General features: G+C 41.3%; 1 protein-coding gene across 1 annotated transcript in view; it reads right to left on the bottom strand.

The window, feature by feature from the left end:
* Positions 1-212: 212 nt before the first annotated feature.
* Positions 213-15,752, bottom strand: part of SMLR1 (small leucine rich protein 1) — a 174,474-nt gene continuing 158,934 nt past the window's right edge. The window contains 4 exon segments of the mRNA XM_070376450.1: positions 213-1,040; positions 8,339-8,489; positions 8,491-8,610; positions 9,384-9,496. Coding sequence (XP_070232551.1) covers positions 955-1,040; positions 8,339-8,489; positions 8,491-8,610; positions 9,384-9,496 — 470 coding nt within the window. The 3' untranslated portion in view covers positions 213-954.

Below are 15,752 nucleotides of genomic sequence, written 5' to 3'. Positions count from 1 at the left end.
GTGAAATTTCTCTCTCTCTTTATTTTTTGCCTGCCTCCCACCCCATCCCACCCCCATTCCACCTCTCTAGATCATCACAGAGAGTAGCATTGACATTTATACACTACCACATGTAAAATAGCTAGCTAGTGAGAAGCTGCTGTATAGCACAGGGGCTCAGCTTGGTGGTTACTGCTAGGGAAATGTTGACTTCTTTGCATATTTAGAAATGCTCCCTGATGTTTGGTTTTCGAGACAAGGTCTTGAGTTATTCTCCATATGAGTTCCATGAACATTGTGTTCTTTACTTTTCTCACCAAATGGCCAGTATTTCCAAGTGGTGTCATGCTGAAAGCTACCTTCATGATGATCCATATCCAGTGAAGAGAGGCTCTTATTGTGGGTTCTCACAACGATGATGTGATTTGCAAAAGCAACTGGAAAAGGGGGAGAAGCAAACCAACAGCCAGAAATAATGCCTGAAAAGGTGACATTTATGCCTTGCTGAATGTCAAGAAGAGGAAGTGGGAACTCACAGTGGGAATCCACAGGCACTCATCTTTTGCTATTCATTTTCTCTCTACCAGAGTTTCTTCACCTCCAAAGTCAGAATAATGCCAGCTTCCACGAAATGACATAATAATGATGTTGAAGAATTTTAGTTTGAAAATAATGCCCTTCAGAGTAGACATGGTTCTATAAAAGTTTGTTACAAAAGTTTTTAAGTATCCAGTCCATGGACCCATCCAGCACAATCTTGGGACTCTGAAGAACTGCTGATTAAGCTGAGTCTCATAGCTGTCTTCTTGGACAATAGCTGCCACTTTTCAATATAGTTTGGACCAAGCATCTTAATATTCTTTCTATCTCGCTGTGGATCTGGTTTATTCACCTACTTTATTGCTAAGCCATTGACTGTTACTCTCTGACCAGCGGAAATACACTGTGCTTTGGCCACTGATCAGTCCCTGACAGTCATGTCCGCTTCTTTCTCTGGTAGGGGGAAGAGCCAGCGTTGAGACTGTGTTGGTGATCAGGAGTCTGTGACAGTTCTTCATTAACTGAAAGGAAAAATACTAGTTAATACTTCAAAGGCAGCTGAGCGCCACTGGTCACTTACAGCTCCTAAGATGTAATTGGCCAGCACTTCTATCCTGGCGGTTACAGAAGTCATGGCCGTCAGAGCAACTACTACTGCAGGATCTCTCCTTTGCTTCTCAGCCTCTCCCAAAAGAAATGTAAATGCTTATTTCTAAAGAATGGTCATGGTTAGACTGGGCAAATTACCACTGTAATAAAGATCGTTACATGTTAAGTATATTTATATTCAGTAGATTAAATGTTGATTAAATGTATTAAGATTTCCACATTCAATAAACATTTATTAAGCCTGTCTAATGTAAGGCCTAGGGATATGGAAATGAGTAAGAGAGGGTTTCTGTCCTGCTCCTCCCCACCAAAAATGTGTTTCAGCATTTAGTCTTTAGATAAATCATATTTGTCTCCGCTTTACCTTTTGGTACCTTTGACTGAAAACTGAGATGCTAATTTTCACTTACTCCTTAATCCCTTAAAATATAACTTCACTTAAAGCTACAGAAATATTAAAACTTATCAGTGACATCGTAATTACAAACTGGTGTCATTTTCTAATCCCCAGTTTCCTCCCTCTGTAGCATTTGACATGAGCTCCCTTCCCATGACCCCCACGCTAATCAGGCTCTTCCCCTTGGCTTTTATGATGTAGCATATTTCTGTATATCCTTATCTGCTCTGGTACTTTCACCCATTACCTCTCTTGCAATAATACATTTGATCTTTAGCCCTGAAATCCTGACAGTTATCCTTTGAGATCTTCCTGATACATCAAAAAAAAAAAAAAAAACAGCTTTCTTTCTGACTACCACCAACACGCATAACAGAAACTATTGTTACTCTTAAAAGTTTATTTTCAGAATTATAATTAATCAAATTATCGAAGCCAGAGACAAGGAGTTTATAATCTCATAGGAGATAATGCATGTTTATAGCATTGAACCTGAAAATATTCTTTTTGGCCCACAGGTCAAATCCTAGCAATTTATTCCTTGCCAGGCACTTTATATGCCATGTACCCCAGGACATGAGCACTCTCTCTGACTTTCTGTGATTCCACATTGCTTGTCATCTTAGTCGAGAGAGGGTACGTTTGAGTTGGAGGCTATCAGGTCTTAGGTTACACAAGCCTCAAGTTTTAACAGCTAATGTTTGTTGATCACTTTGGTGCCATACACTGTGAAAAGACCTTTGTGGGTCTTATTTAATTCTTATGTTGTAGTCACTTACTCTTAATTCACAGATGAACAAAAGAAGGTGTAGAGAATCAAAATGAGGCAGTTTGCCCAAGATCATAGAAACTGATGGATTTAGGATTTGATCCCAGGCAGTCTTGACTCCGGAGAAGGCAATGGCAACCCCCTCCAGTACTCTTGCCTGGAGAATCCCAGGGACGGGGGAGCCTGGCAGGCTGCCATCTATGGGGTCACACAGAGTCGGACACGACTGAAGCGACTTAGCAGCAGCAGCAGCAGTCTTGACTCCAGAGGCCATACTCTCAGCCACTCAGTTTCACTGCCTTCCCACATAGATTATTGCTGGTTCAAAGGTATTGCTTCAGATAGCCCATGCCTTAGGTTATAGACTCATTGCAATATGAGTAATTGCTTCCCTCATTCTTCATTACCAAAGATGCTTTGAATGAGGAGCCAGGATACAAACTAGAACTGAGAATGGGTGATCTGAATAATGACACTGAAAGAAGAGAACTAGAAGCATGAAAAACTAGCGGGGAGAGACCAAAAGGAAATCCATCATTCCTCAATGAGCTATCTATCCTGTAAACCAAGTGTCTGTGCCAGGCTCAATGCAGAGAGCAAGAGAAATAGCTCGTAATACTGAAAGAGCTTGTAATTTGGCCATTATTTCGTTTTAATGGAACTTTTAGGAGAGCATAGAGAGATTAGACAGGTGAGAATAGGCAAGTGGCCATGAGAACATAGAACATCGGAGTTTGCAATTGAAGATTATTCTTCAGGCAATGACATTGTCTCTGTTGGGCCACAGGTGAAGAAATGTAGTCTCCTTGATTCAGAGATAAATCTTCATGCTGAGGAATCACCATCATCAATAATTACCCTGTTAAAGAGGTTGATCCATCCCCTCAAAATTTTTGTAAAATTCTTGCCTTTAAATTCTCCCACGTTGGTGATAAGCTTCTTTGCCTGGGCTGAAAGTATTCCTCCATTCAGCAGATACTTACTGAACACCTACTCTGTGTTCAATACTCCAGGGGTGGTGTTTTAGCTGAGAGGACTATTTCTGGAGCCAGATAACCTGTCTCTACCATTTTCTAAGTGAGTGACCTTGGGAAACTTACTTAATTTTAAGTAAAATTTTTAGAATTTATTTTTAAGTAAAGGTAAATTTGTCTTGAAGTTTAATATGGCTATTGGCTTCCCAGGTGGCGCTGGTGGTAAAGAACCCGCCTGCCAATGCAGGAGATATGAGAGACATGGGTTCGATCCCTGGGTCAGGAAGATCCCCTGGGGGAGGATATAACAGCCCACTCCAGTATTTTTAGTGCAGGTATATTTTAATGATGGTTATTATAATGACACAAACGCTGTCTTCTGAGAATTCATATTAATAAATCAGCAGGGGTCATAATGACTGAACGTTGTTAAGAAAAGGCACTGTTAAAAACCTTACATGTATTACCTCACTTAATCCCCACACCAACCCTACAGCTACATCCTGCTATTAATTCTACTTTACAAGTGAAGAAACTGAAGCTTTAAGAGGTTAGGTAGTATGCCACTTAATTGGACATGCATCTTAAGTCACGTTGCTGCAGCTGCTGATGATGCTGCTTCTGCTAAGTCTCTTCAGTCGTGTCCGATTCTGTGCAACCCCATAGACGGCAGCCCACCAGGCTCCCCCGTCCCTGGGATTCTCCAGGCAAGAACACTGCAGTGGGTTGCCATTTCCTTCTCCAATGCCTGAAAGTGAAAAGTGAAAGTGAAGTCGCTCAGTTGTGTCCGACTCTGTGCGACCCCATGGACCGCAGCCCACCAGGCTCCTCTGTCCATGGGATTCTCCAGGCAAGAACACTGGAATGGGGTGCCATTGCCTTCTCCAATGCGTGAAAGTGAAAAGTGAAAGTGAAGTCGCTCAGTCTGTCCGACTCTTGGCGACCCCAGGGACTGCAGCCTTAGTTGTGTCCAACTCTGTGCGACCCCATGGACTATAGCCCACCAGGCTCCTCTGTCCACGGAATTCTCCAGGCAATAATACTGGAGTGAGTTGCCATGCCTTCCTCCAGGGGATCTTCTCAACCCAGGGATTGAACCAGTTTCTCTTATGTCTCCTACATTGGCAGATGGGTTCTTTACCACTAGCACCCTGGGACAGTGAATGTAAATGGATTATTTTATGGAAAGGCAATGCCAAAGAATGCTCAAACTACCACACAGTTGCACTCATCTCATACGCTGGTAAGGTAATGCTCAAAATTCTCCAAGACAGGCTTCAGCAATACATGAACCGTGAACTTACAAATGTTCAAGCTGGTTTTAGAAATGGCAGAGGGCAAAACTAATACAATTATGTAAAGTTTAAAAATAAAATAAAATTAAAAAAAAGAAAAGGCAGAGGAACCAGAGATCAAATTGCCAACATTCTCTGGATCATCAAAAAAGCTAGAGTTCCAGAAAAAACATCTATTTCTGCTTTATTGACTATGCCAAAGCCTTTGACTGTGTGGATCACAATGAACTGTGGAAAATTCTGAAAGAGATGGGAATACCAGACCACCTGACCTGCCTCTTGAGAAACCTGCATAAAGGTCAGGAAACAACAGTTCAAACTAGACATGGAACAACAGACTGGTTTCAAATAAGAAAAGGAGTATGTCAAGGCTGTATATTGTCACCCTGCTTATTTAACTCTATGCAGAGTACATCATGAGAAACGCTGGGCTGGATGAAGCACAAGCTGGAATCAAGATTGCCAGGAGAAATATCAGTAACCTCAGATATGCAGATGACACCACCTTTATGGCAGAAAGGGAAGAAGAACTAAAGAGCCTCTTGATGAAAGCGAAAGAGGAGAGTGAAAAAGTTGGCTTAAAACTCAACATTCAGAAAACGAAGATCATGGCATCTGGTCCCATCACATCATGGGAAATAGATGGGGAAACAGTGCAAACAGTGGCTGACTATTTTTCTGGGCTCCAAAATCACTGCAAATGGTGATTGCAGCCATGAAATTAAAAGACGCTTACTCCTTGGATGGAAAGTTATGACCAACCTAGACAGCATATTAAAAAGCAGAGACATTACTTTGTCAACAAAGGTCCGTCTAGTCAAGGCTATGGTTTTACCAGTAGTCACGTATGGATGTGAGGGTTGGACTATAAAGAATGCTGAGCGCCGAAGAATTGATGCTTTTGAAATGTGGTGTTGGAGAAGACTCTTGAGAGTCCCTTGGACTGCAAAGAAATCCAACCAGTCCATCCTAAAGGAAATCAGTCCTGGGTGTTCATTGGAAGGACTGATGTTGAAGCTGAAACCAGTATTTTGGCCACCTGATGTGAAGAGCTAACTCATTTGAAAAGACCCTGATGTTGGGAAGGATTTAAGGCAGGAGGAGAAGGGGATGACAGAGGATGAGATGGTTAGATGGCATCACTGACTCAATAGACGTGAGTTTGGGTAAACTCCGGGAGTTGGTGATGGACAGGGAGGCCTGGCGTGCTTTGGTTCATGGGGTTGCGGAGTCAGGCACGACTGAGTGACTGAACTGACTGACTGAGGACTCTAATCACTTTCTGTAAAGATTGTTTGATATGTTAAGAGAGCTTTTACACAGTTGATTTATTCATGCTTTGACAGACCAGTCAAGAATCACCGCTCCCTCAATGGAATCTTTTGACAAATGTATATGTTATGATCTATTGAAGATTAGAGTACATACTTAACAATTTTTCTTTAAAGCCCTCAATTTTAGCTATATTTTTCTTCAACTAATTGTTACCAAATATGTTTTATTTTTAAATGCCCAACCTGTAAGATAAATTGCATATGTTAAAAGACAACAACAAAAGGTTAGGTAGTGTGACCATTGTTACAGAGCTGAAGTCAAACTCCCATTTGGTTTGACCCTTTTGCCTGAGATCTTAACAGTTTCACCTGTTAACCCTTAACTTACTCTGATTTCTCAAAATCCTTTCTTTTTTTTCTATTGCCAACCACCAAAGCGTGTATATATATGTGTGTGTGTTTGTGTTAGTTGCTCAGTCATGTTGGACTCTTTGCGACCCCATGGACTGTAGCCCACCAGGCTCCTTTGTCCATGGGATTCTCCAGGCAAGAGTACTGGAGTGGGTTGCCATTTCCTTCTCCAAAAAGTTCAGTGAGAGACGCCTAGACACACTGCACATTTTCAATACTTCAGTTACCTGTTTGAGAATGTCAGTTGCTGAAGGTCAGAACCTGGTCACTTTTCCTGACCTTATTTACATCTAACTCCATACAAAACTTTCAGACTTTCGAGAGACACAATTTGTTTTTCATAGTGACTGTTTTTGGCAATGTTGGTTATTTTAGCAAGCAGTTTGTTCGTGATCAGGGTGATGGTATTTTGAGTGGCACTGAAACTAGCAGTTTAGAAATCTCAGGCCCTGGGGAGGTAAGATCATCAAAACTTTCACCCACGGAGAGGTGACATGTCCCTGGTAGAGGCTGATGAAGGGTTTGGTGATGGAAAGTTCAAGAATTGGACCTCTACCTCAAGAGCTTACTCAAGGCAATGGAAATAGATTGAAGAGTGCAGGATGTTAGGGAATTTCCTTTCTTCCTTTGTGAAAAAATTGATGTTCTCTACATACTAATTAAATTTTCATGCACTGTTACCTCCTAAGGCTTGAAATGTGGGATTAATGATTATGATACCACCACATGCTTTCCATCACATCTTAAAATGCATCTCTTGCCTGATGGACTAGGATGTATGAGGCAAGCAAGATAAGTTTCTGTTTCAGGATGCAAGACTGGGGTTCTGTGAACACACTAGTTAATCTGTCAATGTCCCTTTCTTCACAGGACAAAATAGGAATGATTACACTTGCCATAACCCTGGTTGCAAGATTGATGACATGACATTTGACCATCTGTTTACAGTTTTTAAGTGGGAGCTGCTAAATAGAGATTCAAACTGGTGATATTTTATTTGGGGCCAAGTGATCTCTTTTGCCCTCAAACTGGAGAGAAGATATATAACTGCTTGCCCTTAGGAAAACAGTTACAGAAAGAACTATAATTTTTAAAGCTATATGTTCTCAGAGGTTTTTTTTTTTTAATAAGAAAGGGAAATTTGGAATTAGGGGGATTGGATCCACATAAAAATGAAGGCATGCCTAGTTTAAGGTTGTCTGCTCACACTGGAAAATGTAATCAGAAATGACTCCAAAAAAGGATATGCAGATCCTAAATGGGAGCAGAGAGAAGCAAAGGAGGGTAGGAAGACGTACTTCAAATTTGATTTTTGGTTAACACGACATCATCCAACTTAAGGAATATTACTGGTTTTTGTTGATATTACTAAAATAACTATTAACCTCTCATGTTAGTCTAACATTTGGGTACATTATTAACGCTTAGTCAATCAAACTATAATGCAGTTTCATTCTTTTCAGTTACAGCAGAATAAATAGTCTCAATCCAGGACCCAGCAGCCTGTGGCCCAACCACTTTAAGCTTCCTGAGGTTTCTTTTTTCTCCCCACCTTAAGACCACAGTTTCATAGTAAAGTCACACCAAGCCATCAGATATCTATTAGAGCTTGACATTTACTAACACTCTGATAGCACAATGATGGCATGTTTCCTTAATAGAAGTTTAATGGAGAAAGAAGTGTGTGCACACACACTCACAAGGACTTACACACACATGCACCCCTGTCAGGCAGACACAGCAGACCATGTAACACCGTGTATTGTTTGTGAATCTATTGGCCTGAGAGAGACAAGCAGTCATGTGTCCAAATTGCTGATTCACAGTTCATCTGTCTTTGAGGGGCTGCAGTGAAGGATCCCTGCATCAAGTCTTCAGGGCCTAGTGTACCATCCACACTGCTGGTGAGATCAAACTTGCCATGTTCACCCGTGAAGGTATCTTAAGAGGGCATTTATTGAGGGGTCCCTGCACACTCAAAAAAGATGTGATTCCAGGCCTCCCAGAAAGACGGATAGTCCATGGACTTGTTCAGATGTGTGCCGTGGGAAAGGACCTCTAACCCCTGCCCTGGCTGGCTTCTCACTTACCCTCCATCAGCTTGATCCTGAAGTAGGCAATGAGAAGGAGCAGCAGCAAAGTCACAGGCAGGAAGATGCCAGAGAACAGGAACCAGCCTGGAAGCTTGCTCAGGAGCTCTGACAGCACAGGGCTCATTGCCAATCACACAGATCCCCTACCCCGGGCCAGTGGGGTTTGCACTCCAGGTGAGGTCAGCTTCGCTCAGAGGCTACACTTGTTTTCTCCTGGGGCTCTGGCCTTTGCTCAGCACATCTCGGTGGAACTTTTTGTGGACTTTGCTCTATTTAAACAGCCCCATGAATTCTGAGAGGATTGCTGGCAGGTTACTCTGTAACTCAAAGTATAGTGGAATTGAGAGTTGATTCTCCCAGGCCATTCCAGAGATGACTGTTTATTTGGTGAGGTTGGGAATGACACTAGGAGGCCTAAATTTCTTTGTAGCCAGTTTATTTGATTTGAAAAGTACCTGACTTCAAGCAAACCTGTTTGTTATACATATGTGTATATATATGTGTGTGTGTATGTGTTAGTTGTTCATTCACGTCCAACTCTTTGCAACCCCCTACACTGTAGCCTGCCAGGCTCTTCTGTCCATGGAATCCTCCAGGCAAGAATACTGGGAATACTGCCATTTCCTTACACTACCAATAAATTCCCAGATGTAGAAAAGAACTTTTCCTACATTCTCTAAATTTCAGAGAAAAAAATCACCATGTCAATATACCTGTGTCTAGAAACCCTGAAATTTCCTTCATACAGAGTTCTTTCCATTTATAAAAACTCTTCCCAGTATGTCCTGCTCTGAATGCTTTTCCAAGCAGTACACTGGTTTGTTCAGTTATTTGACAAATACTTAATTCTGCTATAACCCAACCTCTTGACTAGATGCTGGATGTATAAGAAAAAATCATGGTACCTGCCCTCTGAGAGTGGAGATGGACACAGAAGGAGAGAATGGCCACAAGACACGATGATGGAATGGATGGCAGTACGGTCCCCGGTCCTTCTCCTCTTGGCGCATCAGTTTGTGCTTGCTGCTTTAGCAGCTGGCACCCTCCGCTGTCCTCTGCTCGCACATTCCTGTGGCCCTCCATTGGCAGTAGAAGGTGCCCCCTGAATGACAGTGATGTGGCTTATGTGGTAACTACCAAGTTTCTCAGAAAAGACTAAAAGGGCAAGGGTAGGAGACTGTGTTGACATTGGCTCATACACTGAGTTGAGTTGCCATCAACTGAAGCTTTAGTGGGAAAAAAAAAAAAATTGAAGATACCGGTCTACTAAACTAAAAGCAACTAAAAAGTCACTTCAATAATGAAAAGTCTCCTAGAGAATGTGGAAAATTTGGGGAGGGAGATTGGTAGCCACTCCTTGGGGTGATTTCTCTTTTCATGTTCTAACCTTCCCCATGGCCACTTGGTGCCTGCCTTAGTGAGTGGCTGGCAGACTCTACCAAGGACAAGCTGTTGTCACCGCTTCCGGAATTATCTCACCAAGGGTTTCATGTGGCTATGCAGAGTCTCTGTCACAGCTGTAAAGTCTTCACCCTGATCTATAAAACAGTAGAATGGGGAGGGTCTCTGGGATGCTTAGCTGGCTTCCTAAGCAGTAAACAGTAAATAGACTTCTGACAGACCTCTCCCTGAGTATTTCATATTTTATTATAAAGGATATTGCTTTTAAAATTTTGATTCCTGGTTGTGGCTGGTATTAACAGTTTTCTTCATTTATGAAAAATACCACATCACTGGGAACTTTTAGAAGATTAGATATTAGGATTTGTTAAACATCCTTTAGAGCTTAAGAACTTTTTTCAATAAAGGCTCTTTTCCAAATTCACTCTGGTTGCTTGGGTTATGCTAAGTAGGTCTAGCAGATAGAAGGATGGAGATGAAACACTGGTAATCAGCCTATTTTACTAACCAGAATCTGGGGTGGGGTTCAATAAACTACCCCAGTTCAATGGGTAGTTCAATATGGTAGTTCAATTAACTACCATAACGAGAGCAAATTCTTTACTTACATTTCAATTTAAAATTCTTTTCAGCATGTGGTGGGAATAATCGTTAATGTCATTGGAAGATGTATATCTGTGAAAACAGAGGGACATGTTACATTAGGGGTTAAATTCTCCTGTTATTTCCTTAGTAGTAAATGAGCCCATTGTTGATTTCCTTGACAATTTCAGGCACAAGTGATCGCAGATGTTGATATAAAACTTCTAGAGGATGACTTAGTGACAGATGGACAAAGCCTTTTTTACATAGTTGTGACCTACTGAAGGTGATACCAAACCCCCCAGGCCTCTGACTTGAATTCGGCATTCATCTGAATAAGTCATAAAGGATGACTCATTTCAACGACATGCCATAGGGCAGTGAAGGTTCTGAAGTCCATCAGTGGAGGACGCCAAAGTGCCATTGCTGATATCTAGAGAATCCAATTACATAGAGCAGCAAAACCAATACAAAAAAATTAAATACAAATGAAACGGACACACTTTAAATGAAGTGCTCTGATTTGATTATATGGGTGATGTTTTGCTGATGAAGCATCACTCACTATAAATGTAGTCATGACTACTTCAATGTGAGTCTTTTGGGTTGGAAAGCCTATAGCCTCTGCCCCTTGTTAACTGCCCTTCTGAACTTGGCTCATTAGTGCATGTCAATTAAAGTAGTGTCACTTGGCACCAGTACAACAGTCAACACAAAATAAGGACTCTGAAATCATGTGGTAGTAGCAGATTATAAGGTGTTCATTCAGCAAAAAAGATAGACATGGAAGTGACAATAAAGAATTTAAATTCTTTGCGAACTTTGAGACAAGGTCCATAGGACTTCATTTATTTATATTTCATGTAACTAATATTTATTGAGGGCTTAATATGTGCCTTGGAGGCACTGTGAGCATAACCATGGGTAAGACAAACTCCCTGTCCTTATACATTCCAGTGGGGTAGACAGACCATAAGCAAAGTAGGTAACAATTTTTGAACATGTGTGTTGTTCCAGAGAATAGTAGTTGTGTTCTCTTTTTTTTAACTTGTATTTTGTCTTTTTCTCTTTTTTGGCTGCACTGCATGGCTTGTGGGATCTTAGTTTCCAGACAAGGGATTGAACCCAGGCCCCCTGCAGTGGAAGCCTGGGGTCCATTAGGACCACCAGGGAATTCCCTCCCATGTTCTATCTCATTACAGTCTTATAACAATGCCTTTGAAGCAATATCAATTCTGTAAAGCTCATGAAACTTCCATAACTCATCAATGACCACACCACTATGAAGTGGTAGGGTTGAAATTTCAACCCAGACCCCAAACACTTATCCACTATACTCTACTGCCTCTCAACCTCCTAGAGATATAGTGTCAAGTCATGATAAGCACTCTGCAGGAAAAAAAAAAAGAGAGAGAGAAGGCAGGACAAGGAGAGAAGAGAATTAGGTGGGCGGTCAGGGAAGGAGTATTAGCCTTCTAGAGCTACTGTAACAAAATCCGGCCGACTGGGTGGCTTAAACAACAGAAATTAATCTTTTCAGTTCTGAAGACTGGACATCCAAAACCGAGGTGCCCGCGGGGCTGGTTTCTCTTGAGATCTCTCATTGGCTTGTAGATGGCTGGCTGTCTTCTTGCTTTGTCCTCACATGGCCTCTTCTCTGAGCTCAGGCAACCGATGTGTCTCTTCCTTTCCTTATAAGGATTGGATTAGAGTCTCACCCTTACAACCTCATTTAACCTTAGTTACCTCTCTATAAGGCCCTATCTTCAAATAAACTCACTGGGGGCTATGGCTTCAACATATGAGTTTAGGTGGGGTACTCAATTCAGTCCATTATAGAAGATGTCTCTGAAATGCAGGCTTTTGAGCAGAGGCTTGAATGAAATGAAAGATGGAGCCCGTGTGCATACGTAGAAGCATGGAGTTCTAGGCAGAGGGAGCGTTGAGTACAAAATCCCTGAGTTAAGACTGTTTTCAGCTTGAAAGGAGGTGCAGAAATAGACCTATTGTGGCTGGGTCACACTGAGAAAGGGGGAAACTGGTAGAGGATACACTTTGGGGGCTTCCCTCATAGCTCAGTCGGTAAAGAATCTGCCTGCAGTGCAGGAGACCCGGGTTCAATTCCTGGGTTGGGAAGATTCCCTGGAGAAGGAAATGGCAATCCACTCCAGTATTCTGGCCTGAAAAATCCCATGGACAGAGGAGCCTGGCAGGCTACAGTCCATGGGGTCACAAGAGTCGGACATGACTTAGTGACTAAACCACCACCACCACGACACTTTTGAGAAACTCTGATCTGGAAGTGGGACAACACTGACGGTAGCTCAAGAAAATGTGCCCACGGGATGGTCTGTGAAACTCATTCTACCACATTTTATTAGACATTGCTTGGAAACGGATAAATGTAGAGAATACTGGGGTAAGTAGATTACTGCAAGGTTTCTTAGAGACTTTAATTCAATAGAGTGCATTGTGAATCTCCAAGAGGGATACAGTATGAGTCTTTTCAGACTTACTGGACCATTGAGGGTTTTTTTTGCCAGAAGAATCTCAGGAGATTATGGCTTGCAGAATATGCTTCTGGGTATTGGCCACCAGGTAAGGAGATTTTTCCAGGCGCTCTGAACATAAAGCCTTCCCCTAAGCATCATTTGTGCATGTATTCTAAGTTGCTTCAGTAGTGTCCAACTCTTTGTGACCCTATGGACTGTAGCCTGCCAGGCTCCTCTGTCCATGGGATTCTCCAGGCAAGATATTGGAGTGGGTTGTCATGGCCTCCTCCAGGGAACCCTTTCCAACCCAGGGATTGAACCAGTGTCTCTTGCGTTTTCTGCATTGCAGGCAGATTCTTTACTGCTGAGCCACTGGGAAAGCCCAAGTATCATCACACAGGATTGGTATTCTTAGGTACAGAACAATAGATAGGAATCAAATTATTCTGAAAAAGTATGTTGGTTTTTTTTTTTTTTGCTTTTGTTTTTGTGATTGTACTAGTAAAGATTGACCCCAGCAGTTCAAGAAGCATCAACAATGTCTTATTCATTAAATTCTCCAAGTATCAGCCCAGCCCACCCTACTTTACAGTTATTTTGTTGATAGGGAAATGTTCTTGTTTCATTCATGAACTTTTTTTTACGGTTAGTTTGTTCACAGGAAAATGGTCCTTGAAATAGATTCCCTATAATCCCATCATATCTGGGATGGTGATAACAATTTGATGTTTCTGGTCACTAACAGGCTATGACAGGAGTGAGTGGCTCTCTGGGAATTGTTTAAGGGTGAATGTTTGCACCCCAGGGTCTCCAGGGAAAAGAGGGCACTTTGACACCCCAAATTACTTGTTGCTTGAATAAATTTGGGGCATAAGAGATGAAAGTTCTGTTCAATGCAGCTTTTCTTTCCCTTCATCCATTATGCTTTGGTCAATCAACACAATTATAAAATAAGTGATAAGAATAGAGACTGATTTATGCTAATTTGAGAGCTAGTGAAGTTTACATTTCAGCACCCCTTATTTTCATGGATCCTTCCAAGACCCAGGGAGGGACACTGAAAATATATACACGTGGTCGCATGTTTTGTCAAGTTTGCAAAAGAAAGATATATTAACTGTAATTTATATCTTTCCACTTCAAATTCCTGTCTGTCACACTCTTTGTGTCAGGAAGTGTTAGAGCAGTCATGGAAATTTTGGTGGCAGATCTAGGGAAAAGATGCGTTGCTGCTGCTGCTGTTGCTAAGTCGCTTCACTCCTGTCCGACTCTGTGTGACCCCATAGACGACAGCCCACCAGGCTCCACTGTCCCTGGGATTCTCCAGGCAAGAATACTGGAGTGGGTTGCCATTTCCTTCTCCAATGCATGAAAGTGAAAGTGAAAGTGAAGTCGCTCAGTCATGCCCGACTCTTAGCGACCCCATGGACTGCAGCCAATCAGGCTCCTCCATCCATGGGATTTTCCAGACAAGAGTACTGGAGTGGGTTGCCATTGCCTTCTCTGAAAGATGAGTTAGGGACATTTAATTTTGATTTAGGGGAATATTTGTGTGTTTTGCAGCCATTTCTGTATATAGTTAAGTTGTAACTAGTTGTCTTAGGGCAGCAATGACTTTCAGGGATACTCATACCACTGCCTGTACTATAATTCACCTTGTGACCCAAATTTTCAGGGGCAAAAGGTCGTATCACAATTTAAACATGTCTTATGCATTCAACTTCATCAGTGTGTGGGAAGTGGGAGAGCAATCAGATTTGAAATGTTAGGAGTCAGATTCTGTTGTAGAAAATTCTTCCAAACCTCAGGCATGTAGAATTATAAGTGCAAGATTGAATTTCACTCCTGCTCTGTCAAAATGAAAAATTTCTCGTGCAATGTATTCAGCTACATTTTGGTGTTAATTGAGGAGAGTAGAATTTGCCAGAGCTCCTGTGTTTGCAGTAGTACTACAAACAGTAAGTGCATCTTTGTGTGATATTGTACATTTTAAAGATCCCAAAGCATTGCGTTACATTTTAGGGTGTATGATAGATCTTATCTTGACAAAGTGTGGCAGTTTGGGTCAAAAGAGAGCACTGAATTGGGATCTAAGGAAACCTTAGATATCCAATAACAAAAATATATCTTCATGAAAGTTCAAAGTATGTAATATAAGGAAATTTGATTATATGATTATATAGCACAGTATAATGGCAATTTAAAAGCACATTTAATTCCTCATGGAAAGCCTTATTTTCAGATTATTTTTGTGTGTTTCAAAATGATGGATTATACCAAAATTCAAATATGATGAAAAGGAAGCTTCCCAGTGAAGGCCAAAAAAAAAAGTGAAGGATTGACAGAAGCTTCAGAATATTAAAAAAAAAAAACAACAAAGTTTGTTAGCTTTTTAAAATCTGTAATTTATTTCATTTCCCAGTCTATGAAATATTCACTTTCACCCAGTATTTTGTATTTGCAATTTTGTATTCTTTTCTCTGGGGACTTTCAAAACATATATGCTATAGACCTGCATTATCTGGGTCTGCTGCTGGTAAAAAGAGAAAGTTCCTAAAGAATAAAGCTTGAGACAAGTACTGAAGGACCTTGCTCTAAATTCTCTAGTTTATGCTTCTTGCCATCATTTCAGGATACTGACCCCTTCTCCTTGGTCTCTCTGGCTATTTGGGCCTCATAAGTTAGAGGGAGGTGGTGAAAGTGATGCTGCAGACTATGTCAGAGATGAGCTTTACCCAAGCAAGAATGAAGTTTAACCCAGATATCATCAATCAATCTTATGTATTTTTTTTAACTTGAGTCATCCTTTTCCTGCAATATAGTATTATACTTAAAGAAACATTCCAGAGAAGATAATCCAACATAATGCCATTCCACAGATTTTATAGCCAACTTTTAATATATAAATCTAAATTTTCTTTCTTTTTTTTTAAATT

This window comes from Bos mutus, chromosome 9, assembly GCF_027580195.1.
Source record: "Bos mutus isolate GX-2022 chromosome 9, NWIPB_WYAK_1.1, whole genome shotgun sequence".
Lineage (NCBI taxonomy): Eukaryota > Metazoa > Chordata > Mammalia > Artiodactyla > Bovidae > Bos > Bos mutus.
This window is presented reverse-complemented; position numbering and strand designations above follow the sequence as displayed.